General features: G+C 34.9%; 1 protein-coding gene across 4 annotated transcripts in view; it reads right to left on the bottom strand.

The window, feature by feature from the left end:
* The window catches only part of cyth1b (cytohesin 1b), a 133,550-nt gene that overhangs the window by 36,072 nt on the left and 69,839 nt on the right, over window positions 1-27,639 (bottom strand). For 3 of the 4 annotated variants that reach the window (XM_056469251.1, XM_056469249.1, XM_056469250.1), the window contains exon 2: window positions 12,015-12,097. In XM_056469251.1, the coding sequence (XP_056325226.1) occupies window positions 12,015-12,097 (83 nt within the window). Of the gene's footprint in view, window positions 1-12,014; window positions 12,098-27,240; window positions 27,470-27,639 lie in introns of those variants that run through there. The other variant, XM_056469252.1, reaches the window with a different exon arrangement.

Here is a 27,639-nt window from a genome sequence, read left to right as displayed (position 1 = left end):
TTTAACACCTGACCATCCTCTGCTATATATTTCCGGAGAGTGTTCATGACCTTAAAACCTCACTACAGGACTGCAGCCCCGCTGTAAATGCCTGACTCAGAGAGATGTGTTCAAGAAATCAATGTACCTGTTTACACCTGCTATTAAGATTTTGGTCGATCGGATCACAAGTGGACAACAGAGACACACTGGCTTTTGCATCTGCTGTCTCTCTTTTGTTTTAAGGGTTTACGGGGAGCAGGTGTATGTTCAGGCCTTTTCTGATCTTTCTATAATTAATTACAAAGTAAATACCATTTTACATCCATGATGTCCAAATATTTGGTGCGTTCTTAGAATTAAATACATAGCTGTTAATATTGCACAAAAATAAAGGCTGGAGTTTAGAATTACTAATTTACAATAAGGTCAGTAAGAGAAAAGTAGGTGATTTTTGGTGGTTTAAATGGACTTGACCACATGACCATCTGATAAATTATATTACATCAATTTGCGATAAAAATTTGTCAATAACAATGATAAGCTCTGGACTTTTTACTCTATATTGATCTAAAAGCCAATCACACAGCAGAAATGTGCAACAATGGGAATCTAAAAGTGTGTTGATATTAGAGATGCACCACATTTTCAGCCACTGAAAATTTATCATCCGAAAATATGGTTTGCCATTTAATGGACCCTCTAATTTTTGTGGCTTCAGTCATTGTTGGGCTACTCTTTTAAATCTGGAAGCATTAACAACTTATATCAAAATATATATCGTTAAATATGGAAAATAATTATTGAGATCGCATTTTTGCCATATCGCCCAGCCCTATGAGCATCTACAATACAACAGCAACCGGTGTGTTTTTAACCACCTCAATATGTGGTAAAATGTACTCAAACTGTTTAACGTTGTTTTGTTTTCAGTTTAAATGTATAGAAAATTTCCCAAATAAACTTAAGAGTTTCTTTTGTCACATTTTATCCATTTGTGTCTATATATTTCAATTAGACTGCATATTTGAATGAGTGTTTTTCCTGCACTGAGCCATAAATTTCCACTTTAGCAAGACTTATATAAACCAAACATCACAAGTTTGTTCATATCTGTTTTGTGAAAGTTTTTACTAAATTACATTCCCACATAATTTACCTGACTATATACACAACATATTATTCCATTGTTTTCTGTCTGAATTTTCTCAATTACAATGTGCTAAAAAGAGATTCCCAAATTCATGATGAATTCAATTAACTAATAATCTAATTTACTCCATGTTTTGCATGAATACCAGGTGTAATGGGTTATAAATTGGAAATTTCAGGAGATTTGGAGAAGAAATCACACTGCTAAAGGTCCCATGAAATTAAAAAAAAAAATTCTGTTAGTCTGTTAGTTTTAAGGATGTATATTAGCTAGTAGGGGTGGGACAAAATATCGATATGCTGATATATCATGATATTTCCGGTCCTGATACATTATTGATACTCTGAATCTGAATTTATTAATCAGAATTACACTGACTGCAGCAGTTTACTGCTTTGGTTGCAGTACACCCAGGTTGGGCTTCCCGTAATGGCAGATCAACAATACATCAGAGACGCAGCGGCGTCAAAAAAACACTGACAGATGAGCCACAGATGAGCCATTGCAATGGTGAAAATCTGAGACTTTCTTCTGTCCAAGCTGGACCAAGGTATTTGTGTGTTTCAGACATCCCGCCTCTCCCACTAATTTCTCCCTCACAGACTCATCTTCACTTCGCTAGATTGTCCGCATGTGCCCGCGGTTAGTGCTGTGAGCATTCATACAGGAATATGTGCTCAAACTATTTCTTTCCTTCAAAATTTATATTAGATAAATATATCAATAGGACTTGTTAAACTCTGGCTGAAAATATTAGGGAGATAAAAAAAAAACTGTTAAAAAATACTTTTTTAAACAGCCCCCTTCAAGACACTTCACATTTGCTTTTTATTTGATGTGCTTGATCTCAACCACTCTCACTGGCAGAGCAGTGCTGAATCTAAACGTTATTGGCCGTTTTATTAAAGGAGAGGAGCTACTCTATGTCCAACCCTCTCTGCATTTTTCAGTTGAGATTACGTCAAACATCGAATAAAAAAAAAACAAAGCACTTCACTGGACCTTTAATTTCTGTGTGAGGATGCAACATTAAGTTTTAAGAGACATTTCTTCCATACAGTCCGAAAAAGTCTAGAAACGTCTGTAGACTGAGATGGAAAGTCACTTAACTCTCACTGGGAGTTTCTCTGAAGTCTGTGGGCACAAAGATGGATTAAAGTGGACACGATAATGATGCTCTATTTGAGCGTTGCTAGGCAATAGCTGCCATATAAAGGTAACATGTAAACAAACAGTACACATTGTCAGCCCACACTTTTCCATTGCTTTTATCCTTATGCAATGCATTTCATGTCTTCCTTTGTCTCCAGGCAACGGGCAGATTTTTCCAGCTGGACCGAGAGCGAAGTGGGACTGTCCAGCAGCGCTTTATGCCAGACTGAGAGGCTGAGCTTGGCAGTTCACTCACTTTAATCGAACACTTCATCTTCATTAGACAAATATTATAGAAGCACTTTACTAATCGCCCCGCCGGTGTCATGGAGGACACCTGGAACTATTTGGTTAATCATACACACATTTTATTTAGTGTATGAAATCTGCAGATATTTTTACCCATTATCACTTTTTTTATTAGCACATTATACAAGCCAACGAGTGTTCATACTTCAATAACAGTGCTGTATTCTCAGTTTACCACATTTAAATGTAGATAATGTTGCACATGCTAAAATGAACATATAATATGGCTTTGAATGAGCTAGGAGAGAAAAATTAATTAATTAATTAATTAAAATAAATAAATGTATATATATATATATATATATATATATATATATATATATATATATATATATATATATATATATATATATATATATATATATATATATATATGTATATACATACATGCATACATACATACATATATATATATATATATATATATATATATATATATGTATGTATATATATATATGTATGTGTGTATATATATATGTATATATGTATGTGTGTATATATATATGTATATATGTATGTGTGTATATATATGTATATATGTATGTGTGTATATATATATGTATATATGTATGTGTGTATATATATATGTATATATGTATGTGTGTATATATATATGTATATGTGTATATATATATATATATATATATATATATATATATATATATATATATATATATATATATATATATATATATACATATATATATATATATATATATATATATATATATATATATATATATATACATATATATATACATACACATACATACACACACACATATATATATACACACACAGACTGGCCGACTTTAATGCATACCTGCCAACACTCCCACAGGGGTCTCCCTTATTTCAGACCCATCTCCCATTTTGTCATCTCTCCCGTTTTGTCATTTAGTTTTTGTCAAATTACATAAAGTTTCTCTTAAATATTAAACTTCAATTAAGGTCAAATAATACTTCTATGGAAACAAAATGCACAAATATAATATTATATTAACAATAATCAAACAAATAAATTAAATTGAGGAAAAAGCGTGATTTTTTAAACCAAAGCTTTTACATTTTTCTCTTGATAGGTTATAGTGATAGTGACAGTTCAGGCAAAAATACACATTTTCTCACCATTTATTCTCCTGCGATTACTCACCCTTTATACTAATTTGCTAACCAACCTTTATAGCAATCTTTCTTATGCTGAACACAATATAATATATTCTTAAAAATAGTAGGAAGATACTATATACTGTCAGAAATGTTTAAACAGAAGAAAGAAACCTGAATAGGTCTGGAATAAGTGAAGGGAAAGTAAATGGTAAGAGTTTTTATTTTGGGGTGAACTATCCCTTTAACAGCCTATATTTCTCCAAACTCTGGATTTTGAGAAGTCTGATATTTGCAGACAGAAGCAAGCTATCCCACACACCGTGTTCGATCAGCTTCAGCTAACACTAATTGGACTGACACTGGTGACAGTATTATCTATAACCATGCAAACCCTTCAGGAGCCAAACACCACACACAAAAACATCTTTAAAAAGAGCTAAATGTCTAAACATTATTGGTTCAGTGAATGCAAAACCTTTTAGTTCAGACATCTTAAACTCAAGTTAATATAGTGAAAATCAGAAGCACTCTGGGAAATGACAGATGTTTATTAATACATGAAAACCAGAGTTTTCATTTCATTACATCATGATTTGGCCCATCGTAGCCAAAATCATGCTGTGTTCTCACTGTAGAGCCAATAGCTCACAGTGCAGAACGGAAAGCACGTCCTAAGTCCACCCCCAAATCAAACAACCCACGCACTTCAGCTGGAAAAAAGTCAATCATAAAACAACATCATAAAACGATCAAGATGGAAACACCGAAGCAAACATATTACATGGTACTGTATAGTATTAAATGATATATTTATTTGGTGTATTGATATAAGATTAGTAACAGACTATAACTGGAACTGGCTGCATAAGGAGCCGATCGAATGTGCTTTTTGTGTTAAGAGGAGCATCTTTTGAATGGTTTATTAACGGCCGCAAGTGTTTTGCACGCGGCTCATCCCAGAGCAGCAGTGTGTGTGTTGTCAAGACAACTACAGAGAACTTTTAAAGAGCATGGTTTCTGCTACATTCATTCTTCCATGGCGGGGCGCCACACCAAAATGCATCCCTCCACGGTTACATTACAGCATCCCATTCAAAACATTCAGTCATTGTTGTTTTTAATAGCGGATTATAACTGCACCAAAACGTATTAAAAGGTAAGTGAATTATTACAGCGCAAACTTTTCTATAACCGTAGCAGTGCTGTGCGCTATTTGTTAAACCCTTTGAGGTTATGTGCTGACTGACTGACTGACAGGTGCGTGATGCGTGAGGCCAGCAAACACGACATAGCTTACAGTTAAGATCAACACAGTTTCCATAATTAGACTTTATTTATAGATAAAGGTCTGTGGCTCTGCATATAATGACTTTATCTTGCTGGAGTTTATAGCCGTTTCACTTTACTTCAGGACGCATTAATGCCGCTCTGTAGGTCTATTGGAGACATTTATGAATATTCATAGCTGTTGGTTTGTGATTGGTTCATTCTGTTTTCTGTTTCTAAATAGGTGACTCGTTTTGGTGCAGCTAAGCTAGGTGTGGCTAATCTTCAGGCTTATAAAAGGAGCTTCCAAATTGTGTTTGGAGACAGCTTTGGAGGATCGTTTTTTCGTTTGACTTCCTTTGGCTTACCCACCGCTTATGTTATTATTTTTTGTTTATTTGAACTTTGCTCCTATGTAATTTGTTGTTTTGAACGTTATGTTAGACATTTAATTTGGTTACTTTTGTAACCTTTAAATAAATATCTTTTTGCATTATTACATTCAACTTGGTTTGGGTTCCCTTCATTTTGTTGCCGGCTCATAACACTAGCAAATCTAATAAATGTTGGAGACATACTCATTATATAAACGCACTAAATCCCACTTTAACAGCGTTTATTTGAGAGTGCACAAGAACATCTGCGCTTGAGCAGTGTATATTTGAGGGGGCGTGCAAGAAGTTTTGTGCACAAGCAGAGGAAATCGGCGCGCAAACACACTCGTATTGCACGTAAATGCGATCTCGACTTGTAATACTGCACTCACGACATTTCTCCATTTGTCATTGAAATAACACCATGGGTAGTTGGTAGATTTGTGTAAAAGGTCTGCTGCCACAGCTGGAAAAAAATCCTAGAGGAAACACTGAAGATGTAGGAGAGACTGCTCGCTGTTTCAGGTTATCCAGAGCTGTATGACTTTACAAATCTTGAATATCACAATATTATTAAATATTACAATTGTAACAACATAGACAGCACACTCTTGCATAATCAATACCCAAGCTGATTCAGTCGTTTCCGGTAGTGACATAAAAAAAGAGCACTGCGCTGCTTTTTCCTTGTTAACAATAAAGGCAGTGAGGTGCGCCTCAAGTTTTTGGAACGGAAAAGCGCGTTGGCTGTGGTCGGCACCTTAATGTGCAACTGCAAGCATATTTGTCGGCATATAACTCGCGGGACGATAACGTGAAACCACACGTGCCTACAGACATATTTGCCAGAGAAGCAAAATGGAAAAAGAATATTGCTGTTTGATACAGATGAGTTGATGCCAAACCAGCGCTGATGCCGATTGCCTCCTGGATCTGCATCATGAACACAACAAATAGGCTTTAGCTTTCATTTTACAGCTTATAAAGCATGTGTGCAAATTAATGCAATATCATATTTAAACAACAAAACTGTACAAAAAGTCAACATATGCACACGTTGTCATTGTCTTTTCATCACGCAGCGCAACCATATATCAAGACATAATCTTTAAAATAATGATTTCTATTAAAAATGTAAAAAGGTTTTGTGATATAATAATAACAGCGCGGCATTAAATAAACGCATTTTTTCTATGGAGCGAGCGATTTGAGGAAGTATGCTATTATTATTTGACGGAAGACAAAAACATATAATTGAAAAAAAAAACAGCCTATACCGGTTCTTTAAAAGTCAGTGTTTTCATTTTGTAATCTAAATTAATCATTTAAGTGAAAATTAATTTTGGGCAGGCCTATTTACTTTATTCATTTTATTTAGTTTATTCTGTTTTTCTATGCTGTTGGAAACACTGCAGGTGCGTGAAGACTCTTTGTTGTTATGTTCTGTTATAAATATGCTAGCATGTTAAAATAAATCAGTATTTTAAAATGCAATATGTAATGTGTCAGACACAAAATAGACACGTCAATGTTAAAAAAAATTATAATTATAATAATTTAATATTAATCTGACCAGTTAACCGCTAATATCCGATTAACGAGCGGCAGTTGTCGGTTAGCAAAATTAACCGAAATGAGCATCCCTAGATCGGACCAAAAAAGGAGGAGAAAATACGTATATGTAATTTGCTTTCCATTTAATACAAAACATTACTGCAAGAAACTTTTGGTTTTAGCTAATCAATAACAAATAAAAATGGAGAAATAACCAGCTGAATAAAAAGTAAAATATTCAAAACTGTGAAAAAGAATCTACGCTACTGTTTCTGATAATGCTAAATGTATAAATCTGACATTATAGATCATATTTTTTGTCTCATTTTCAATTAATGATTCAATAATTCACTCTTAAAACTTCACGTTTTATTACTAGATGTATCATTTTTTAAAAAACGATTCTGTGACAAATTTGATGATGTAATTGCTACAACTTTCAACAAATTGCATTAAACAGTGACTTTAATCTGTACCATAAACATCAGTGTTTATATCTGAACTATGAACTGTTCTCCAAGTACTTCTCTGTTAGTAGATTTTTTGTAACTTTGTACCTAACTGAAAAAGTGTAAAAACTGAATCTCTCTTGATTGCAGATTTGAATGCAACGCAGCAAAGGATTAATAAACATATGCAAATCTTCATTCATTCATTCATTTTCTTTTTGGCTTAGTCCCTTTATTAATCTGGGGTCGCCACAACGGAATGAACCGCCAACTTATCCAGCATGTATTTCCAGCTGCAACCCATCACTGGGAAACCTTCATACACACTCATTCACACACATACACTACAGACAATTTAGCTCACCCAATTCACCTATACCACATGTCTTTGGACTTGTGGGGGAAACCGGAGCACCCGGAAGAAATCCATGTGAACACAGGGAGAACATGCATACTCCACACAGAAACAGACTTAATTGAATTTGCATTGTAAACATTAAATGAATGTTGAAATGTATCATTTTTAAGTTCATTTACTACGATTTTAGTTACGATACTCCCAAAATCATTCCGCATAAATCCGCAAATTTTTCACAAAGTTCTGCACAGAAATAGCAAAAAATGTCCACATATTCTGTCTGGGCCTAGTGATGACCCAGCACACCATCTATTAGGGCTGGGCAGATAAACAATATTATATCGAATTGCAAGAAAATTTATACAAATAACAATAAGGACTTTTTTACTCTATATTGATCTATATAGGGCGATGCAGTGGCGCAGTAGGTAGTGCTGTCGCCTCACAGCAAGAAGGTCGCTGGTTTGAGTCTCGGCTGGGTCAGTTGGCGTTTCTGTGTTGAGTTTGCATGTTCTCCCTGCATTCGCGTGGGTTTCTTCCGGGTACTCTAAAGGCTAAATTATCCGTAGTGTATGAGTGTGAGTGAGTGTGTATGGGTGTTTCCCAGAGATGGGTTGCGGCTGGAAGTGCATCCGCTGTGTAAAACGTGCTGGATAAGTTGGTGGTTTATTCCGCTGTGGCGACCCTGGATTAATAAAGGGACTAAGCTGAAAAATTTACTCAAGAAAACACTGAGATTTCAGCCATGATTCTGTCATTTGAGACCGTCCTAAAAGATTGCTGAAATCCTAGGCTAAAATCTGTGGTCTTTGATCAATTGTTTGACAGTCACAGACAGCCGCTTAGTGCCCATTACGATCCGATTTTCCCTCCGTTTCCTGACACTTTCCTGCAGTGTGACAACAGCTTCGATGAGCGTCAATCCAAGAACCGATAGGAGCACCTAATATGATGACAATCCATGAGACAATTCAAATGACCGCGGGGAAAATTCAAATGAGCGCGGGGAAATGTCAAAACAGTTTTTTTCTTCCTGGTTTTATTATTAAGACAATCCGTGTGCAAAATTGCCGCTACAAATTATTTACGTTTGCTGTGAGGAATCATTTCAGAACGCGTTGGCGCATCTTCATTGTCATTCAGTCTGACTTAATGACAGCTGAGATCTTACAGTGTGGCATGGGAGCTATGTTTGTGCAGTCTGACATGCTACAATCGTTTAGGATTATAAAAAAATGTAAAAAATAAATAAATAAAAATAGCACAGTGTGAGCTGGCCCTATAGAGATGTATCGAATTTTCGGCCACCAAATATGTATTGGCCAAAAATATGTTATGCCATTTAATGGACCCTCTAATTTTTTGGGCTTCAGTCATTGTTAGGGGACTCTTTTAAATATGGAAGCATTGATATAAACTTATATCAAAATATGTCGTAATCGTTCAATATAGAAAATAATAATCAAGACTGCATTTTGCTATATCGCTCAGCCCTACCATCTATAGTACCAAACCACTGGAATTTTTTTCTGATCAAGCTTGGAAACTATGTTTATTATAACATCTTCATTTCGACAAATGCCTCTAACACTAGTATCTTCAACTGACCAATACTGACTGTTCTTTCACCCAAACTCCGCCTTTTGCTTTCACCCACCTCAAAGCCCTATTGTAGCCCGCATTGGTCCAAGATATTCATATTGGCCCTAATGAGGCCCCAGAAGTTACTGTGGAAACGCTACTAGCCCAAACACACACTGGCAAGCTCACTTTAGGCACAACAGTGGACAGTTGGTTGCAATGGCTGTGCTCACTCTTACATGAAACAATAAGATCAATACAGTGTGTGTTAATATTTACTTTGGAATCAATCACTGTGAATTTCACTGGTACTAACTAATGAACTCTAAGTTAAATGATACATTGTGAATGCTGTATCATCCAGAATGGCCAAAGGAAGTCTTGTGTCTTCCAGGTCAGATGACGGGTAGCATCACACAACCTCCATTCATTGCAGGACAGACGGAGGTCTCCTAACGCTCCAGTTCACTCAACTACTACTGCTGTCTGTAGGCGAGACTGGAGATCTTCTACTGTCTGTCCCTCCATGCATATAGAGAGGGGGACACAGAGGAATCCTTACTCAGCCAGACAGACATTTTTCAACAATGAAATAAAATATTCATAACGCTGAGCCTTTCACTGCCTCTGCTATGGCATCTCAAATGCTTTGCACAGATTTGAACTTTAAAAGCTTTCAGTTTTATGTTTGTTTCTGACATACTACGGCTTAAATATTTGAGGTCATCAAGATTTTTGACTTAAGCTACCAAACTATTTCATCATTATTTCAAAATAGGTCAGGGGAGAAATGGTTATTCTAAAATATTAGTTTTTTTTTTTAGTATTGAAACTTTCAAGACAAGCATCAAGAACAAGAAATACAAATATTATATAATTGCAATCTTTTAAATTACATTAAATGATTTCTGTTTAAATTAAATAATTTATGTAATTTTACATTTTTGAAAAAGCATCTCATGTTCACCAAGGGTCCATTTTTAAATCAGAAATACAGTAAAAACTTAAATATTTTAAATATTACACGTTTTAATATTACACAAATATTTTAAAATGTCAATAAAGGCTGATGTAATGGCTGCTGAGAAATCAGTTTTGCCATTTAGGAATGAATTATGTTTTAAAATATATTAAAACAGAAAACTTTGTCTTTAAACGGCTTTATCATTTTACATTATTAATGGTTTTACTGCATTTTCCATTAGACAAACAGAGCCTTGGTGAGGCAAAAACTGGAGAAAAGAAACTCAAACTATAAACTAGAGCTTCACAATTTTGGATTAATTGAAAAAAAGAAAAAAAAAAAAATATATATATATATATATATATATATAGTTTGTTTGTTTAAAATAAGAAACACAATTCTGAAGACAACTAATTTTAATAATAAACTAATTTACTAGTAGGTCTGATAAAATTTAAAACACATATACATATACAGCAGAGAAAATAAGTATTGAACACGTCACAATTTTTCTCAGAAAACATATTTATAAAGGTGCTGTTGACTTGAAATTTTCCCTGGATGTTGGTAACAACCAAACAAATCCACATGTGCAAAGAAAACAAATCTAATTAGTTTACAAATGAAGTTATGTGAAATAAAATCAAATGACGCATAGAAAAAGTTTTGAACACATGAAAAAAGGGAGGCGTAGAAAGACAGTGAAAGCCCAGACAGCAGCTGAAATCTCTCAGTAGTTCCTCAGCAACCCTCTGCCCTTCGTCATTGTTAATTAATATTAGCTTCTTCAGTCCCACAACAACATTAGCAGGATGATGAAGATAAAACCAGGGTGGACATTTCAGCAAGACAATGATCCAAAACACAGCCAAGGAAACTCTCAAATGCTTTCAGACAAAGAAAATCAAGCTGTAGAATGGCCCAGCCAATCACCTGACTTAAATCCAATATAAAATACAAATTAAAGATCAGATTTGATAGACGATACGCACAGAATCATCAAGATTTTTACACTCTGCTGAAGTCATTCCATGAGCAATTCATGTGACTTCATTCTCCATATGAGAGGCGTCTTTAAGCTTCCATCACCAAAAAAGACTTTCATATAAAGTATTAAATACGTTACAGTAATTCAACATGTTAACAGCTCCTTAGAAATATTACTCCCAGAAAAAAAAACATGACACGTTCAATACTTATTTTCCCCACTGTACATCCACACATGCAATGAAAAAAAAATGCATAGAAAATCTCTCATTCTAATTCTGTTGACGACATTCACGCTGTTCAAGGACAATAAGGCAATAGCAGGAGACTCCAATGGAACTGGCAGTTAGTGGCCTGATCGATGCCAATGATACGCCACCAAGCTTCATTTGGAGGTTTGCATGATTGATTAAGTCATTTAGGAGACGAAGGGGACAGTGTTTGGTTGACATTCCAATTGCGTAACAGAATCAGCGTAATTGAATTTGCTGGACTCGACTTGCACCATCTGCTCCAAACGATACAACCCCCTCATGAGCCAGCTGTTACAGTCTATATCCCAGGGTGGGATGTCCTATCAATTCTGTACACTAAAACTGTACAGCCAGGGTCAGCGAAGCCCCTCTATGACCCAATTCCTATTCTCTACAGGTCCAGTGGCCTCTCCCAATCCCAAGAAAAGGGGATAAGACAGATTTGTCATATTAACCCATTTAATCCCACCAGTCAAAACAGAGACCGAAAAAGAGTTCAAACAACTGTGATCTGAAGACATTACCTGTATGTCCTCCAGCAGCTCCTGTTTACGTCTCCTAATGTTCTCCAGCTCCTGCTTCTCTTCTGGCGTCAGGTCGTCCGGTACTTTATTTGAGAACAAACAAAAGCAAACAATGAGCGTTCAGATGTACAAACACAAATATTCAAACGGTCAAGCTGCGGTCTCTTGACCCAAACATTTTTGTACATTTGTAAGAGGTTCCATGGGTGTTGAAAATATTTTCAGAGGAAACAGGACTGAGGTAAAAAAAAAAAAAAAAAAAAGCATGTGCAACAGAACGAAGGTTGCAAGGCTGGAGAAAATAAGTAAATTGCCTGAGGTGAAGCACTGCCTCTGAGACGCAAACCAACTGAGCAATCAATAGCTAGAAAAACACAGCAGTGCTGTTTATATGGGCCTCTGACTGAGAACAACAGGAAGTTCCTAAGGCAAAGCAAAAAGTTGTTTATTTCATTAAATGCTTTTCCCTTAAGCTAAAAGCCATTTCGAAGAGTTCTGTGTGTGCTGCCAGGACAACAACGTAAGCTAGCAAACCAGCTAGGAAGGGAAAACATCCTAAAATATCAATATCAATCAAAATCACTAAATCTTACTTCATAAGAGTAATCATATTATTGACACTCTCACAAATAAGGTAACTTTTTTAGGTTTAGAAAAAGAGCTAGCAAACCAGCTTAAGCCATTTCTGTAAATATTTGTCAAATGAGTTAGGGCAAAACATCCTAAAATATCACAAACTCTTACTTCATAACAGTAATCATATTATTGACACTCTCACAAGAAAAAAAAATCTTACTTCATAACTAATCATATTATTGACATGCTCACAAAAAAAGTAACATTTTTTCAGTTTTAGAAAAAAGCTAGTAAACCAGCTTAAGTCATTTTGGTCAATATTTGTCAAATGGGTTTGGGCAAAACATCCTGAAATATCACAAAATCAATCAGCTGGTGTGTGGTGTGCGGTCTGGTGCAAAATGGCTGCCGTCGCGTCATCCAGGTGGATGCTGCACACTGGTGGTGGATGAGGAGATTCCCCATATTTGCAAAGTGCATTGAGTGCCCAGAAAAGCGCTATATAAATGTAAGGAATTATTATTATTATGATTATTATTATTAATATATTGACACTCTCACAAAAAAGCAAAAAAAAATTCAGGTTTAGAAAAAAAAGCTAGCAAACCAGCTTAAGCCATTTCTGTCAATATTTGTCAAATGGGTTAGGGGAAAACATACAAAAATATCACAAAATCTTACTTCATAACAGTAATCATATCATTGACATGGTCACAAAAAAAAAGTTACATTTTTTTCAAGTTTAGCAAAAAAATCTGACGCCCCTCCCTTCAAAAAATGTCATCCTTAATTTAAATGGACCCCTCTTAAAATATTAATGTCTTTTTTTTTCTTTTCTTTTTTTACCAGAGAAATCAGATCAGCTCAGCAGTTCTCATGTGCTCTGGAGGGACCTGATGCTGGAATGTGCAGAACACAAATAATTTATATGAACTTTGCATCTATAAACCCAAATGTTTCTCTGAAGCAATTCCCTTTAAGTGCTGTGTTCAAGATCACTAAAGTCTGTTCAATACCGGGCTGGGGGCCAAAATCCACACGATCTACTTGGTTTGGCTGATGCCAGTCAGAGAAAGACTCTGCTTTTCAATCTTTGAGCATCACATTATGATATTAAAACATTGTGTATGACTAGACGTCATCATGAAATAGAAGTTTCACTAGTCTTTTCTAATCTACTACGATGCATATTTGACTGAATCGTGCATGTTTTCTGAATCGTGGGCTGACCTGTAGCTTTTGATGTGGATGTTCCTCTGCTGCTGGATATACTGTTGCACTAAAAGAATTTAATCAAATAGTCTTTGACAACACACAAAAAGTAGTACTAGTAGCAAAAGTAACAGTAGTTTTAGTAGTATTATCATTAGTTATTTTAGTTTTAGCACTTTACAATAAAAATAAAGTAAAATATATAAAAAATAAAAAAATAAATAAAATAAAATATAAAACTAAAAAAATTAAAAAAATAAAAACAAAATATTAAAAAAAAAACATAAAACAAAATAAAATATAAGAATAAATAAAATATAAAACAAAATAAAATATAAGAATAAATAAAATAAAATAATATATAAAAATTAAATTAAATATAAAAATTGTACATAATTAAATTAAATAGTAGGAACCATCATTAGTTATATTATAAGCACGACAGGCAGTGCAGATTAATGTCATTTTAAGACAGGTCATATATCTTGATCAAGTCGTCTCTTTAATGGATTGGTTGTCTAAAACCAACATGGGACATTTGAGGGCATCTAATAAAAAACAAACCACAGAGTATATTTCTTTGGCACTGAAAACTCATAAAAGCAAGTTAAAACAAAAGCATTTAAACTCAACTCTGACCTAAGCTAGGCATCCGATCAGCCGACCTCCCAATAAAAGCAAAAATGCTCAGCCTGTCATATGATACGATGACCCTTCACCTTCCATGTGACCTCATTAAATGCCTTCCTGGTGGCCCGTCCGACCCTTTAGGAGATCACAGGAATCTGGAAGATTTATTGATTCCTTTTACACAATCACAAAAAAAAAACATTCGGCATGATTATCTCTTCACAACCACAGTAACAGATCACTCAGGCTCTGCCATTAACTAATGAGATCTTCTGCATCTTGATAAAGACACTTCCAAACCTACATCCTGCCAACATGACTGTCCCAACTAGGAAATGTACATGAATAGTTGAATTATTGATCTGCACAAATTATGAAGTGAAGTCTGGAATTACTTTGATAAAGATGGTAAATGTGCAAACTTTCTCAAATGAAATGGAGTTATCATAATACAGCCGCAATGATGAATGACCTGAAATTCAAACTTTGAAGCATCAACAATACATCATTTCAGCATCGATATCGCAATGTGATCATTCCCAATAGTCACATCACAGTATTTAAATGCTGAATCAAGATTATAATTTATCATTTGCATGTGTTTGAGGCCTGTGTAACATTAGCAACATTAATAACAATTAATTTTATTGAATTATTACATTTTTTTTATAATTCAATAACTGTACCTGAAAACTGTTAGATGCGGAAAAACGCTAAAACACTGTTTGTTTCAGTTGTAACTTTTCCTTTAATGTATTTATCTATGCTTTTAACTTGTTTATTAGATTTTATGCAGATGTACTCCTCTACAGAATCATCCTAATCAATCTAAAATGATCAATTCTTTCCAAATAGAGCTATTCAATTCATCTGGTGAAATTGTATTCATTTTGCAATATATAAATCGCAGAATAACAAAATATTGCAAATGCTAGAATTTTCCAATATCGTGCAGCCCTAACGTCAACCTTATTTTTTTTACAAATAAAAAGAGCCAACTTTCACCCAATCACGTGGCTTGTTTTTAGAGAATGTGCAACCATATAAACACAATAACCAAATGCTGATATAGGTGTATGGTCTAATAACTGATTAGCTAATCAGGCATGTGATCAGCTGAGGACAAAAAGGGACGAAGAGACCCCGCCCCCTTCAAAAAAAAAAAAAATGTATGTATGTATGTATGTATGAATGCATGCATGCATGTATGTATGTATGTATGTTTGCATGTGTTTTTAAATAATAATAATAAAAAAAAACATTATAATAATATTCTTTATGTAACTATTTGTTAATGGCCACACAATTTAAGTTTCATGTTTAAATCAGTTTAAATATTTAGCAGTTTTATAGTGACTCATATAACATTTAATATTTAATAACATTTACTAGGTTAATAGGTTAACTTACTAGGTTATCTAAAAAATTGTAGCTTAAAGGGGCTAATAATTTTGACCTTAAAATGGTTTTAAAAAATTAAAAACTGCTTTTATTCTAGCCGAAATAAAGCAAATAAGACTTTCGCCAGAAGAAAGAATATTATCAGACATACTGTGAAAATTTCCTTGCCCTGTTAAACATCATTTGGGAAATATTAAAAAAAGAAAAACAAATTCAAAGGGGGGCTAAAAATTCTGACTTCAACTGTATATAAAGCGCACGTAGTCATGACATGCAAATGTGAGCATGGAAAAAGTGTGCACAGCCACATACGCATTCAGTTTTCATAATCTTGCATATTGTCAGCAGCTTCGTCACATTATAGGACTACACAATATGATTATGTTATATAAACAGTAGCCTAGGTAGATCTACAATTACATCCCTGAATGACGTCTGAAATGAAGCAGTCGTTTGCTTTGATGATGATGATGATGATGATGATGGAGACCCCCCCCCACCCCAACAACATGCTTCTCTTTAAACATAGTTTAAATCAACATATACAAATAGTTTCATGTGCTTAAACATTCAAATGTAATACTTGTGAAAAACGTTTCTGAGTGACTGCTCGTCGCCATGGAAATGTACTGCACGCATTTCCCTACAGAACTCTAGCCGGGATGTTTGACAGGCAGTCTGTGAGGAGAAATCCTGTCCAAAAAGCAGCCCTTCCCCCCCTCCTCTTTCACAGAAATTGTTATTGCAACCTCCAGCAGAAATCCATTAGTCTCACCTCAGGTGAAGCTGGAGCTTTACATGCAGTACAAGTGTTCCTGGAGACCCAAAGGTCACTCAGGTAGGAGTGAGCGTGGGCAGCTGTAACAGTAGATATCTTTCACTGAGAATGTGAGATCAGACGTCGCAAACAATTAGAACAAGAACTGTAGAATTGCACACATTGATCAAGTACATTTTGTAATTTTGACACTTTAATATTAATTTTGATTGGTTTAATGGGTCATAAAGTATTCTTTTTTTCAAAACAAAACAAACATTTACCCACACTCAAATCTTACAAACTGAATGTAAGGGTGCTTTCACATCTGTGGTTCAGTTCAAGGGTAACAAATGATTGAAAAGTTGAAAAAAAAAAACAAAATGCAGTTATGTGACAAAATTCACATCACTTATTGGCCAGATGTTATTGAACGTATTTCCTAAACTGCTTTTCAATTAGTCAGAATTAACATGCGTGAAAATGCCAATGGAACTAACACAAATAAACACACCAGCAGACACAAAATCCCGCTGCGCTGGCTGATTGTATCTCTGGTCATAGTATACTATATAGCTTGTATTCATCACTTTAGACAAATTATACATTTCCAGAATGAATCGCGGCTGGGGCTGGAAAACAATGTTTTAATGCATTGCAAATGGCGAAGGAGCATTCCAAGTTACTTCGGGAGGAGGCGTGAATTAATTTAGCTAAACTGCGACATCTTCCGGAAATATTACCGACGATCCATCAGGTAATGTTTTTCTCTCTCTATGTTTAAAATTGTTGATAAAGCACTATCAACAAATTTTTTTCCTCCACACTTCATAAAATGGGACAGCGCATCGGACTATGGCAGCTGGATTAGTCCAAAAAGGTACTTTTTGCGTTGGGTCTGTTTTGGTTCAGATCATGTTCTCACCACAAACTAACCATTCCAGGGTTTGTTTGAAAGCGTTCCGAGACCACCTCTTCAAGGAGACCACCTCTTCAAGGTATGCTTTTTTTAGACCGATTTTGGTGCGCACTCGAGTGCGATTTCTAAATTAACATCTGCATAAACTAACTGCACCAAGCGGGAAAACCAACTCTTGTTGCCAAGAGTGCTATGAAACCAAGAGTGCTATGAAAACGCAAAATGCTCTGAAAAAGTCCCTAATTCCACTTCATTTTTACTTTCATTTTTCTCAATTTCTTAATTTTCTGCAGCAAATTTTAATGGTTAACATAAATCTTAGCTATTGAAAAGCAAGTCCAATAAACAAATCAACAAACGTAATAATTAAGAGTTTAACCACAAATAGTTTTCAAATTCTGTTTCATCCCTGAAAGAAATCTAATCATCAAATGTTTATTTATGAGCTAAAAATATGGTTATTTATTTTATATATGGTTATTTATTTATAATTATTATTGCTATTACTTTAAGTACAGTACAGTTGAATGAAATCAAAACTTTTCAATATTGTCAGAATTGCTATGAAAATTATAAGACTAAAAACCTTTACCAGCACTCAGACTCTATTCGAATAATGCACTTTAAATTAAGCTAAAAGAATCCTGAGCAATCCATCTTATGTACTCTTTCCATGTTATGAGCCCTTACCATCCGGCAGAAAATACAGAATCCCTTGAAGCAAGCGGGACAGGCTCAAAAACTCTTTTATTCCATACTTCTATATCAGACTGTTGAACACCAATCAGTAATACATACGTCTCTCTATGTGTTTTTATGTGCATGTTTTTAATTTTTTACTGTATCAGAGGCTTTACTGAAATGCGCCTGTGTCCACAGAAAGTATTGACAAATTATATAAACAAACATGTACAGTATGAATATATTTGTCACAACCTCTTTAGGTTAAACTTTTATTAAGTATTTTTGTGAAGGATCTTGAGTGTCCCTTCAATTCGGCTAATTTTACCAACACCACTGGCAGAAATGTAGCCCTGAACCAGGACAAAACATTCACCATGTTTAAATAAAGACCACAAGTGCCCAGTCTTCCAACTGAATCAAAGTCTTTCTTTCACAATTTGCATGACATAAAATTTCTAACAAGTATTTTCTGGTTTCATTCTAATAACAAGGCTGTATAAAAGGCCTACAACAATATACTTTATATAAATTTCAACAGGCTAGAAGTCAACTTGCATCTGAATATTAAAAGGGAAACTGTGACCTTCCCACATGCTGCATCATATGAATCAAGAAAAGAATTTGTTCAATGACTCTTGGTATTTAAAGCATCCAAATGGAGCAGACAACACATGATAGCACGGTTAAATCTCCAGCAAAAGCCAAAACATCATTATTAAATGTTCAAATTGCATAGCTCCAAGGTGAAAGTAGAGATGATGCTCCATTTTGTAGTTGGCAACACATGAAATCTACATAGAAAACATTAAATTCTCGTAATAATAATATTAACCTTTACATTTAAAATGTCAAAATATGAGAAAAATAAAGAGTGTAGGGTTAGGTTTAGGAGACCAGATTTAGATTTTACTACTAAATGTTTAAATAAACATACAAAATAAAAGATTATTTTCTTGTCATGTTTATATAAATGTTGTTAATTGTTATATTAAATAACCAGGGGACTGTTAGAGACTATTCTGAGGTTATTGAGGTTATAATATACAGATAGTTAGGAGTTATTCAGTGTAACAGGATCATATGGCCATTCTGAAACCATATCAATACTTTAAAACCACTATACATCCATTTTTATTATGTGCACTTGTTTCAATTTGATGCTGTTAACAGAACTGGTTGGAAAGTTTGACAACATGTCACTTTATACCGGTGGTGATAATATTTGGATGTTTGTATGACTTCTTTCAGAATAATATACATATATAAAAATAAGAATTAATTGTAAAACCTTTTCTGATTTATTATGCATATTAAACACCTTATATACACTTTAAAAAGCAATTGGTTACTTCAAGAGGGTAAACCTGTTGCCTTAAAATCAAGTTGACTTTACTTAAAGTGAGTAAACCCATTTTAACTGGTGAGGGTGAGTTTTTATTCATTTATTTTCTTTTCAGCTTAGTCCCTTTATTACTCGGGGGTCGCCACAGCTGAATGAACCGCCAACTTATCCAGCATATGTTTTACGCAGCGAATGCCCTTCCAGCTGCAACCCATCAAACACATACACTACAGACAATTTAGCTTACCCAATTGACCTATAGCGCATGTCTTTGAACTTGTGGGGAAAACCGGAAAACCCACATTATGATCAACAAATCTTTTTAACTTATAATAAACTTATTGGGAATTTCACAAGAAAAAACAATGGTGTGCTTAGTTTTATTATAACTTTTTTCTTTCATGAGTTATTTACATGCCCCCTCATATATACTAATGTGCCACAAACAGGACGTCAATATCACCAACCATTCCTATTTTTTAAGGTGTATCCATATAAATGGCCCACCCTGTATTATGAGTCAACCATATTCCCAAGACAGTAAAATTATTAACAGAACCTTTCTGGTTTATATAGAAAGTACTTTCAAATAAAGCATGGCATGTATGCCACTTAACTCAGCGGGTTGACATTTGAGTATCTTCATGCATGCACATGATTCTACACCATTGTGCCTACGGTGATGCCTATAATACTGAACACATTCATGCCTTTATGAGTCTAATGCTTCCTCATGTGCTTCCCATTGAAAAAACAAAGTGCTCATGATAAAGCTGCATTAGCATTTCATTAGCACATTCCAAATGAATCATTAGAAGTCAAAGTCTTGGTTTAATATTCAAGTGTGCCTTGAGAACAAGCAAAGATGAAGCAAATTAAAGATTCAGGGAAACGCAATTAAAAGATAAAGAAAACCATGTTCACTATGTCAAAGTGACAGACTTAAAACTTTGACATTTGAAAAGCAAATGTCAAAGTGCTTGTGCATTTCAACATTTTAAAAATTTGCAGTAGACTTTCATAAAAGTCACAGCCATCATCATGAAAATCTTTATCTATACATAGCAATCTATATATTAGATTTTTATGCTAACTTGTGGGTAGGCATGGGCCGGTATAAGATTCTGACGGTAAGATAACCATTGATAAAAATATCACGGTATCACGGTATTGTGCTCACTGCTCTAAAACATATTCTTTTTAAATAACTTTTTCCCCTTTGAAAACAATATATTTTATTTTTTTTAAAGATTTATAATATTTTGGAACAGTAAACATGTCAGGCTAAATAATTCAAATAAACCATGGACCTCTGCTGTCTTCATTTGTTTCAAAAACACAGATTTCTTTATTTTTTAAATTTTAAACAGCATGTTTGGATATTTTTTCTGCTGGAGATACTGTTGTACTAAAAAAAATGTAAATAAAAAAATCTTACACATAACTTAGGAACGGTATTACAGAAAATTTTGGCGGTTTTAAAACGTTGACTTTTCCAAACTGCGGTATACATACCATGAAAACGGTTATCGTTCCATTCCTTCTTTTGAAGCGTCTGTTTTATCCCCCCCACCTTCCCACCCCAGTCCTAATAAAGGGACTAAGCCGAAAAAAAAATGAATTAATGAATGTTAACTTGTAGAAGAATAAACAAAATAAAGATGTGTGATATTGACAAAAACTCAATATTTTAGGGGGATTTTTTTCTTTTCTTTTTATTTCTGCTAGTGCCTTGGTTAGTTTAGGCCTGTCATGGACAAATAAATATGACATTAATGATGCCAGTAAGCGGTAAAAGTCTATTTATGAGCGAATCCCTGATCGTTCATTTAAACAGTTTAATCGAAATAACATAAATTGTAACTCCCCCATCAATATTAACACCTTGTTTGTTGAACTGTTGTGTAAAATTCAGGGAATCGACCCTATTGATTCTCTAATATTATAATACAATATACTATCTTATCAATATGAATAAAAAGTTGTTGTTTTTTTGCTCTCGTAACTTCAATTATAGGCTCATTGTTAATTCATACAGTAAATTCATACTCGATAGCATAAATTTGCATAAAACAAATAATATTGCACAGACTTATTTCAAAGTTACTTAAAAGCTAAAATGCATAACTAATAAAGTCACTATTTGGATTTCAGAGACTCAAAACGAGAAAAACATTGACTACGTTTACATGGACATCAGTAATTAAATTATTTGCCTTAATCTGAACAAGACAATAAAATTTTAAGATTAAGGTGTTTACATGAGTTGCCTTTTGAACGTTCCTTTCATGATCCCGCTTTACATGTTATAGCACATAATTCGATTAACGTCATTGCGTTACCACTCCATCCACATTTCCTCCAGAGTTTCATGTGATTTCGGGTGTTTCATTTTTATCTGTGGACTTTATCTGCAGTTTGGCACTTTCACTTTCATTCAGTAACATTTCTAGCATGATGCAAGATGCTGGATGCGAGTATGAACTGCTGGAGCAGTGTTGTTTTAATAGAATTTGATATCGCACGCTGAATAAGAAAAAAACCTCCACATTTCACGATGCAGTTATCTGTGATCCTTTACTGACTTGGTACAGGGACCAGTGTCAAGCAGCCGTGTGTGTATAGACTATCCTGTCACAAAACACAGCAAAAATCCTACATGACGATAAAAGTTTGATTAAGGTGTTTACATATCTGTTCTGCACTTCAATAATGCCACTAAAATCAGCATACTCCACGTCTTAATCCAATTCCTGTTTAGTTCGATTATGACTTCAGTTGGAGTAAATGTCACGTTTACATGGTAGACTCTTAATCAGAGCATTGTCTTAATCTTATTAAAATCGAATTATTGGTGTCCATGTAAACGTACTCCCTGTCAAACACAGGAAGATCATTTGATTATTTGTGATTTTATTATCATGTGATTATTTCAGGCTTGTCCAAAATCCCAGCAGTTGTCAGTAGCTGGTCTGACATAAACATGTTTACTTGTAAACTCAACATCGCAGTAGTTTTCATCCAGACTGGAAAGTCTTAAACCCTGTGAAAGGCACCATTCATTTCCAAGTCAAATGACTGTCCAAACTCACAAGCAGGTGCCACAACCACAGAGATGCATGTCTGACTTTGACATCAATATAAGTGTATAAATCTTCAGGGAGAAGCCACTCTAAATGTGTCAAAGTATCTGCCAACCATGTGGCTGTTTCCTGGAAGCTGGGTTATTCATACGAATTCATATGAAAATGTACAACTTTTAAAAGGAGGCATGGCACCCAACTCCACCCCTAAACCCAATCGTCATTGGGGGATAAGCAAATTGTACGAAGAGATTGTACGATATCATACAAATTAGCCACTAAATCAAAAAGTTACGAATTTATGTGAGATAGCATTGGTAGTTACTGCTAAACAGAAGGCTGACATTTTCCATTGAGGTAATTTAAATGTTTTTTTAAAACTGATTTGAACCAATACCTATGTTTTTAAATCATTTATTTATGTAATCATATTAAAATAAACAGGTAAAAGATAAATTTTTAGATCTAACTAATTGTTATTCAGACTAAAAACTGTGTCAAGGTGCAAACATTTAGTCTTTTTACAAAATTAGTAAAAACCTCAGCAGAAATTCCAACACTGATTGGCTCATTTTCCTATTTATTATTAGCTCTGGGTTTACCTTTGGAACATCTCCTACTGAGGAGGTGAGAATAAAGATAGTAAGGTCTGATTGTAATTTATCACACAATTTATCACACATATCTGCCATACTATTGTCACGATAATTAGCCTATCCTGTACACACAGAATCTCCAGCATTTTCTTAAGGATGCATTAAAACAAATGTTTAGTTGAACTAGGATACATTGTGACAGAAAGATATTGCTAAAGAAAGATATACTTTTAATGTACTTTACACAGATTTAATAACTTAGCTATATTAAAACTGTTTAAGAAACAATTCCACAATTATCCTGCCATCTTTTCTTTTATCATGAAAATTGAGGAATGAGGTAAAAAAAGCATGCCATAGGGGTTCTGTTTATTCATTCACTTTCTTTTCAGCTTAGTCCCATTATTAATCAGGGGTCGCCACAGCAGAATGAACCGCCAACTTAACCAGCATATGTTTTGTGCAAGTGGATGCCCTTGCAGCTGCAACGCAGTACTGGGAAACATCCATACACATTCATTCACTCACATACACTACAGATATTACAGCTTACCCAATTCACCTATAGCGCATGTCTTTGGACTTGTGGGGGAAAACCGAAGCACAACATGCAAACTCCACACAGAAATGCCATGGGGGGTCAAAAAAATGTCATTTTTGATATAATCATAAAAAAAATCAGTTAAACAGAGTAAGTGTCAGGATTTTAAATAACTGAACATACATTATGATAACTAAACTGTTGTTTTAATGAGTAAACTGCAAAGATGAAAAAATAGAACTTGGGCAAAAGAAAAAAAAAGTAAATTATAAAAAGAAAGAAAAAGGAAAGTAGGGCCAAGGCGTCTATTAGTGGAAATGCTGTATCATCATCATCACAGCCTCTAATACGTTTCTAAAAGGAGACATCAAACTAGGACGAGCTCTCCTGGGTAATGTGATCTGCGGTGGCACCTCTTGGCACACTCACCGCAGTGCATCACCATGCACTTCTTTCACAGGACAACCACATGATGATCTGAGCACAGAATTTTGGCAACCCGCAATCACGCAAACCAGTGCTTATGTGCACGTCGCCACTACATGACTTCAACATGCCTTCACTTACAGCAAACGCCACTTTCCACATTCAAACTAGTAATTGAAGAACAACGTACTACAAATTACATTTTCACTGAATGCTTTAATGGAATTGTTGGTGTAGATGGTTGCTATGCAGTTGCTAAGGTGTTCTGAATGGCCTTTTGATATTTTATTGCCTCTATGATATTTTAGGTCCAGATCCCTGCAAAGCAACTCTGTGGAATGATGTTTGCCAATTTTATCATGATGCTGAAATGAAGAAATAGATTTTGAATAGATTAATACTTCAAGCCCTTCGCCACACTGACCCACAGCGTGAGCCGGCACACCATGCTTGACATACTGCTGCTGTTGACCAGTTCAATTCAACACACTTGCTAAATACCAGACGCGTCACCCCTGCAAACACACTCGGTGGGGGCAAGGAATGTGCCTTCATCAATCAAGTCACCGGCTGCGTGCTGTCATTTGGACATTGTTAAGGGCTGAAGAAAACATGTGGAACGACAATGTTGTTATCCAGGGACAACACTAATAAAACATTTCTGCATTTGAATTGCTGTTCTGTCAGATTTAAGAAAAAAAAGGGTGAGCCATAGCGCTGTGCAATTTGGGGAAAATATCTAATTACGATTTTTAGATATTGCAATTTCGATTTGATTTGCGATTTAATGTTGTAGTCAAGCTTCAGCTCAATAATCTGTATCATAGCTTCTTGCTGCTAAAATGCAGTGAGTGCTAGTTAAAAAGGGAACTGAAAAGACATTAACTTACTTATTTCAACATTTATTAAAATTAGTTTTTAAATATTCATAAATGAAACACTCATTTTTCTCTAGAGCAAACAGTAAACAAATAAAATCACCTTACCTTTCTTTAAACTTGTTGAACCCAAATTAGGGAGATAGTGTAGCTTATTATACAAACAAAAAATAATAATTATAAAAAACAGAACTCAGCAAGCTGAAACAAAAAAGTTGTACTTTGTTGTTGCTTCCTACTAGATTTAGTGTCACTGCAATCATTTCAATTGACTTTTTAGCAAGACACTCTTCATATAGCCACCTGTGGTGATTTTTTAGGTGCTGGTTGTTGTATTTCCTCATGCTGTGGCAACAATTTATACAAATTACCTGTTTTTGTTTTGTCCCTGTGACTTTGAAACCAAAATATTCCCATATTACCGATGTCCTGTTTTTATTTTCAATAATTTGTCTATTAATGCTTCTGAAGCAGCAAATGCCATCATCCCACTTGTAAGTGCTTTTCCTGTTTTTTGTTGTTTTTTTTATTGTGGGCGTTCCGCTTTCGGTTGTGCAATTCTGATTGGGCAGAACGAAAGTGTGCTCACTCAATTGGCTAGTAAGACTGTCACACACAGACGGCAGTCACACATTTGCTCTGGGTGGGGTAAATTATATAGTCTATATATATTTCATATTGCAGCCTCTTGCGATTAGCTAATTGCAACGTTTCAAATTGTGATTGCAATTCGATTTCGATTAATCGCATAGCCCAAGTGAGCCGTCTACCTTAGAAAACAAATTTGAGGTTGCAGACAAATTCGGTTGACTTCAGAAATTCTAGCCAATTCCAAGGCAGTATAACACTCTCAAAAATGACTTCTGCTGTTTTTTTTTTTTGAGCCAACTTAAATGTTTTATGTTCAATCCGCTTAAATTTGTAAGAACTAGTAAGTAAACCTAATTCCTTCATGTTGTCCCAACCCAAATCGTTTGTGTGGAACACAGCATTTTTACAGCGTTTGCGATAGACAATCCCCTAACGCACTTTAACAAGAAAAACAAACTCCTGAAGAAGTTTAACAACGATTACATTTACGTGTACATCAGTAATCGAATTAAGCAGAAGTGAATGATTAATTTTCATCCTGACACGTTAGCGGTTCCAAAATATTTTAAATGTTTCTCAAAATAAAATATATTGTGTTAAAAGGGGAAAAACTTTTCGTTTTTTTACTTAGACATTAAAAAAGAATATATTTTAGAGCAGTAATCACAATACCGTGAAACCGTGATGTTTTTATCCAAGGTTTTAATACCGTCAGAATCTAACACAGTGCATAACTTTTTTTTTTTTTTAATCAGTTACTTGTTGCTATTTGTTTGTGTATTACAAAAGTACAATGTAAAAGCTAACACTTAGTACAAGTACAAGTTGTACAAGTATAAGTTAATGAATTACAGCAGTTTGCCAAAAATTGGAAAATATTTTGACCATATTTTTAAAGGTAATGATCTGGCAACCACAGCTTCTAGTGATTTGTAAACCAAAATTTTTGGTGCTGCTTATGCATATCAATTTCATTTGGATTCATCAAAAAAATCTTCATCCGTGTTTCAAAAATTAACTAGAGTCTTAATCCACCCTGTAAATGATGACAGAATGAATTTTTTCGTTTAACATACACAATCATACTGTAATTTTTCATAGGAGCCTGCTGACATCAAGAGCTATTAAGGCCTTACAAGGCAGATTACTAGATTTTACAACAGTTCCAACAAACTATGCGCACAAACAAAAAACTACCATCATGTATCTTTTTCGAAACATCCGTGAACACAAGAACACCCACTACTTGCTCCTTCTAAGCATTGTCTCTGCAAAGACACAGATAAGAAGGGCAGCTGAAACACACAAGCCACAGATGAGTCTCAAAGCATAATCAAGTCATCCCAGAAGCATATACAAAGCCTCCATCTAAACAAGCTCAATGTCCTGTGGCTGCCATGAGTTTCCTTATGTCATACAGACTCTCATTCTGCGTTGACAATTCAACTAGTGAGGGGAAAAAGACATCCACAGGCCTACAAAAGAAAAGGCGTCTTTATGCTCCTCAAAGTGTGCACATGATTTATAAAAACGTTCACAATATTTCAGGAAGCAAGCAATGAATTTCAATGGGCAAATAAAACAAAATACCTGAGTGAAATTATCCTGAATGACAGCTCTATGCCTTTACAAGTCCAGTTTGGCAGTTCTTTTGATCCATTTAGAGAATGAATGCACTTTAACGCGTTGCTGTCGTTCAAAAAGAACCAGAACTCCCGGGATCTTCTAGTAATGTCCTGAGCTTCATGTCTGAGTGGAAGTGATGCTACCGGAAGATTTTGAGATGTCGACTGCTCTGCTGTCTCTGAAAATGACCCCCCTCCTCTCCTCCTCATGTTCTGTCTCGTTATCGCTCTCTGTAACCCTCTCCTCTTGTCTCCTCCCCCGGCACACACACACACACACACATACATTTCAGCACATTCAAGAGCTCCACCCTGTGGCTGCACACAATTTTGCCCCCCCCTGTTACTTTAGTAAATGCTCCTA

This window comes from Danio aesculapii, chromosome 12 (assembly GCF_903798145.1).
Source record: "Danio aesculapii chromosome 12, fDanAes4.1, whole genome shotgun sequence".
Lineage (NCBI taxonomy): Eukaryota > Metazoa > Chordata > Actinopteri > Cypriniformes > Danionidae > Danio > Danio aesculapii.
This window is presented reverse-complemented; position numbering and strand designations above follow the sequence as displayed.